At 61.0% G+C, this 5491-nt stretch overlaps 1 protein-coding gene across 1 annotated transcript; it reads right to left on the reverse strand.

Annotated features, from left to right (window-relative positions):
• Positions 1-505: 505 nt before the first annotated feature.
• GTPBP6 (GTP binding protein 6 (putative)) lies at positions 506-5050 on the reverse strand. Its single transcript, XM_021688851.2, has 5 exons — positions 4990-5050; positions 4458-4708; positions 2764-2912; positions 1908-2060; positions 506-1604 (listed from the first exon to the last, which is right to left on the reverse strand). The coding sequence occupies exons 1-5, from the start codon at positions 5048-5050 to the stop codon at positions 1481-1483; spliced, it is 738 nt and encodes a 245-aa protein (XP_021544526.2). The 3' UTR covers positions 506-1480.
• Between the last annotated feature and the right edge of the window lie 441 nt (positions 5051-5491).

Raw genomic sequence — 5491 nt, forward strand, 5'->3', positions numbered from 1 at the left:
GGCCCGGACGGTGCTGGGGGACCTCGGGCACCCCCAGTCCACTGAGCCGGCCCGGACGGTGCTGGGGGACCTCGGGCACCCCCAGTCCACTGAGCCGGCCCGGACGGTGCTGGGGGACCTCGGGCACCCCCAGTGCACTGAGCCGGCCTGGACGGTGCTGGGGGACCTTGCGCCATCTGCGTCCACTGTGTGGGCCCGACAGTGCAGGGGACCTCGTATCAGCTCCACACTCAGCCCTCGGGGCCCCTGTGGGAGGAGTGGGTGAGGCCGTCCCAGCACACAGCCAGCTCGCGGGGCGATGTCGTCCAGTCCTGTCCACCGATACCCCAGGACCCTGCGCCTGAGTGTCCCAGGGCCGCTGGGACAGATGATCACATGTGGGGGCTTCAGAGCACAGGGATTTATTCTTGAAACGGTTCTGGAAGCCAGGGCGCTGACATGGGTCTGACTGGGCCAAGGTCAGGGGCTGGGTCCTTCTGGCGAGAACCCGGCTCCCGCGCTCCCTGCTTTCCTCGATCCCGGCTCCTCCTCATTCTTCCACACCAGCACCGTGGGGACCTCAGTTTCCCCGACTCAGCCTCTGCTCTGTCCTCACATCTCAGGACTCGAGTAAGGAGAAGGCTCTCCTGTCTTCAGGAAAAACACACCCCCCTGCATGCCCCGAGGCAGGCTACAGATTTTTTTTTAATTTTTAATCCCTGAATGCTGAAATCTGGAATCACTTACAAAACACTGCTGTAAGGGTGAACACACTTCGAAGGGGGAAAACGAAGTGAAGCATTCCCCAGGGCGGCAACAGAGAGGCCTCTCATGTCAGTGTTCCCTCCAGAGAACGGGCAACGGCGCCACGCTCAGACGTGTACGAATGTCTCTAAAAGTGGAGGGACTGGCGTCCAGTTCTGCGCCGCAGAGTGTGTGTCCTGGGACCTGCGGTGAAGACAGCCCAGGTCCGTGACAGGCCGTGGGGAAGGCGAGGTCCCTCCTGTCTCTCCCTCGTCGGAGCCGGCTGCCTGTGAGCGTGGAGAATCCCGGCTTTGTGCTGATTCAGTGACACACCGTGTTTTCTCCTCGACCCGTGCAGAGACTTCTGGGTGGCCGAGAGACTGTCACAATGTCCAGGACGCTCCGTGGGGAGCAGCTGTGAGTCTGTCACACACAGCAGATGGGGAAACCCCAACTGGCCCTCCCACGGCCACCACGGGCAGGACCTCCGCAGGGCGGCTCACACACGGAAGCAGCAGGAAGACTGGTCTACAAACACGAGCAGAGCTTTGAATATCTTGTAGCCCAAACGCTGCGGGAGGGACGCCAGCTCTCACGAGGCATGCTCGATCCCCCAGGAACCAGAACCGCTCAGTCTGCCTGCAAGCTGAGCTTTGACTTCCAGCCACAGCAGGCAGCCACCAGCCCTTCCACCCTGAGCAGCCACGGAGGGGACGGCGGCCGCTTCAGTGGACGGCTGAACCCACACAGTGTCCACTCACTCGGGGAAGAGCTTCCTGAACTTGCCGTAGGCGGAGCTGCTGATGACGACCCTGACGTCAGCCACGCCGGCCTCGGGAATCACGTCCACCTCCTGCACCGTGGCCTCCCGATGCAGCCAGCTGAGGACGTGAGGAAGGGCAGCATTCTGTAAGGACGTGTTCGCAGGAACTGCTTCCCCCAGGGAGCTCCGTCCCCGAGCCCGCACACGACCTTGTCGTCACTGCCCACGGCCCGGAACGCCTGGCACGCCAACAGCCAGCCGGCGCCCGCACGTGGGGTGATTAACCCACATTCACGGCAAGCCAGAAACAACGTGGCACGTCTGTGTGCTGGCGCCTTGCCCGTTCCGCTGCCTTTCCCGCACCTCCACACCGTGCCCGGCCACCGCAGGCCACGGCCCCCGCCGGGCCAGCCCCACACACCTCAGCTGCGTGCCCGCCAGCCGGACCCGGAGGGTGAGGACCTGTCTTCCCGTGGCTCTCAGAACGGCATCTTCCAGCCGGGCTCTCAGCTCCGGGAGCCCGTGCCCCAGGAGAGCGGACACGGCGACAGCCTGTGGTCCCGCCGGGCTACACCTGTCGGGGGACAGCCAGCAGACCCTGCTCAGCCTCGGGAAGACGGAGCGAGGGTCCTCCAGGGGCCCCCGCTCACGGGCCCCCCCTGTGACCCCCTCCGTGTGTGTCAGGAGAGGATGCGGCCCCGTCGGACAGGAACACAGAGGAAACCATGATGAGGACGTAGTGAGATATGGGGTCTGTGCGGGTGGGAGGCTCAGAACACACCACCCCGAAATACGCTGCTTGGTGGCCTGCTGATTCTTTTTTTTTTTTTTTAAAGATTTTATTTATTTGACAGAGAGAGACAGCGAGAGCAGGAACACAAGCAGGGGGAGTGGGAGAGGGAGAAGCAGGCCTTCCGCGGAGCAGGGAGCCCGATGTGGGACTCGATCCTGGGACCCCAGGATCATGACCTGAGCCGAAGGCAGACGCTTAACGACTGAGCCACCCAGGCACCCTGGCCTGCTGATTCTTGAGAGTTCCGGCCCTTCACAGCAGGCAGGTGGGGGAAGGGCGCGCTACCTCCCTTTTCTTCCTGAAAACAGGGGAGGACGCGCCACGGGAGGACGCACCACGGGAAGCTGCCTCCAGCGCCTGCATGACAGCAGCCTGCTCTGTCATCAGCCACGTCGAGGCCCCCGTCACACAGGCCCATCACTGGTACTCGCCAGAAGCGAGGCTCCAGGGTCGTGGGGCAGTGGGCGGGCGGGGGTCCACTCACCCAGGCACCAGGTCCACCTTGTTATGAACTTCCAGCATGGAGTCCAGGAGCGGGGCGGGCAGGTGTAGGCCGCGCAGGGTGGACAGAACGCTGGCTTTCTGCAGCTCCGTCTCAGGGTGGCTCACGTCTCTCACGTGGACGATCAGATCCTGAGGAACAGACCAGCCACGTGGTGGGGACAGGGATGGGACGGGACACTGGTCCTCAACCCCCCCCAGAGGAGGACGCGCCCAGATGGGGGCTCTGACGGGCACCGCGTGCCCAGGTGGGAGTGGGGCGGCATCCTGTGCAGTCTGTAGTGCCGGTGAGGTGCGTGGGACCTGGGGGTGGGAGCTCCCTGAGACCAGAGCGGGCCCGTGACTCACCCAGTGCCCCTTGCGCGGGGTCTCGCCCTGGCCAGGCCACTCCCCTAACCCTAACCCAGGGCCTTGGGCGTCTCCCACGTCTCAGACCCACACACACCTGCATGCTCACTGTGAAACTTTCAGAGTCTGAGTTACTTCGAATTTTAAAGAATCATTTTTGCTTGATTTTAAATGGTTTCTAGGTAGGGGTCTGACGCAGAACTGGGAAAACGCCGAACAGAAAAAGAGTAAGAACTGCCTGTGATTCTGACCCCGGAAACAGAGAGACCATTTACATTCCAGGATGTTCGCTTCCAGGTTTTAGATGCACTTAAAATTAAGAAGAAGATAAGCATTTTATTCCAGAAACATTTCAGTTTTGGGAAAGGCGGACAGTGAGGCGGCGTGCTCTTCTGACTACGTTCCTGGTCTTTCTGGAGTCGCCCAGCTCTTCCTTTCCATCCTGGGACACCATCCACGACACGTGTTACATTCGTCTGTCACCTCTCCTTGGCCCCTCTGAACCCGGAGTGTGTTGAGCACTGTGTGGGCAATTGTGGGACGCCCTTCAGTTGGGGTTTGTCTGGTTGTTTCCTCGTGTTGACACTAGGTTTGGGGTTTGGGTGGAAGCCCCAAGAGAACGTGCCCTTGAGTCACCTCACCCCAAAGCTGCACACAAAGGCTGACCTGAGGGCCAAGGGGCAGCTGTCACAGGTCTCCCCGCAGAGCGGCTCTACCTCCTTCTGAATTAGTCTTGGAAGAGGTCACTAGGCAGGGCTTGCTTCAGGTAAGTTAGGGCGCCAGCTTCCTGAGGGGGTGCAATGGGAGTCCCCAGGGTTGTGTCATGTACGAGGAGACCTGGCCTCCGGGTTGTGTTCTGTGTGAGGGTAACCCAGGCCACAGCACTGTGTCATGTATGACGGCATCCGGCCCCCATGTTGTACTACATGTGAGGGGACCTGGTCCTCGGGCTGTATTGTGTGAGGGAACCTGGTTCCTGGGGTTACATTGTGAACAAGGGGATCCAGTCCTCGGGTTGTGTCGCGTGTGAGGGGACCTGGGCCCCGGGTTGTGTCGCGTGTGAGGGGGCCCGGCCCCCGGGTTGTGTCGCGTGTGAGGGGACCCGGTCCCTGGTTGTGTCATGTGTGAGGGAGCCTGGTCCCCGTGTTGTATCAGCTATGAGAAGACCTGGTCCCCAGGGCTGTGTCATGAATGAGGGGACCCAGTCCCCAGCTTGTTTCCTGTGTGAGGGGATATGGTCCCCAGGATTGTGTTGTGTCTCAGGGGAACCAGTCCCACGTTATTCGGGTGATTTCAGTAACTCAGCCCCTGGGATCATCGCACACTCACTGAATGAGCCACGTCTTCCAGGGTAGCGGAGAAGGACTCAATCAGGCTGTGGGGCAGCTGGGAGAGGAAGCCGATGGTGTCCATGTAAATGACAGCCATGCGGGAGGGCAGCCACCCAGCATGGGCTGTGATGTCCAGTGTCGCAAACAGCTGATCCCGGGGCTGGACAGCATCGTCGTCTGTCAGGGCCTTAATGAGCGTGGTTTTTCCTGGAAGGCGGGTCACAGGGGACACAGTGCATGAAAGGCCCCCTCACACGTGCCCCACCGTCTACTGCTGCACCTCGGGCGGCCCCATGTCCAAGCCACAGGTCTCGCAGAGGGGGTGGCCAAGGTTTGTGAGATCTCCGAGCGCCTAGATCTCTGCAGAACCCTTAGGATGCCTTGTGTGGGCAACAGGAGAATGCTGCTATCCCTCCCATGCATGCGAGTCAGGAGGGCCAGGGCCTGGGGTATGAGTGCCTACTCACAGGAGAGTGACGGTGTAGACTGGGTGGTGATGTGTATGGAAGTGAGGGGGGTGGGATGGGCACCTTTGCAGATGAGGGTAATGGTGTAGACAGGGTGGCCGTTATTTGTACGTGTGAGTGACATGACATTGGCATTCACGAAGATGAGGAAAGTTCTTTGTTTGCCTAAGATACAACGGGTATCTGCATAGAGAAGAGCGATGGTGTAGACGGGGTGATGGTGGAGTAGGAATATGTGTGCTCTGTGTATGAGGGGGACTGGGTGTGTGTGTAGACGGGAGTGATGGTGGAGTGGGGGTGCGTGTGCTTTGTGGGGGGAGCTGGGCGTCTGTGTACACGGGGTGATGGTGGAGTGGGGGATCTGTGTAGATGGGGGTGATGGAGTGGGGGTGTGTGTGCTGTGTGGGGGGGCTGGGCGTCTGTGTAGACGGGGTGATGGGGGAGTGGGGGCGTCTGTGTAGACGGGGTGATGGGGGAGTGGGGGCATCTGTGTAGATGAGGTGATGGGGGAGTGGGGGTGCGTGTGCTGTGTGAGGGGGACTGGGAGTCTGTGTAGACGGGGGGG

This window comes from Neomonachus schauinslandi, chromosome X (assembly GCF_002201575.2).
Source record: "Neomonachus schauinslandi chromosome X, ASM220157v2, whole genome shotgun sequence".
NCBI lineage: Eukaryota > Metazoa > Chordata > Mammalia > Carnivora > Phocidae > Neomonachus > Neomonachus schauinslandi.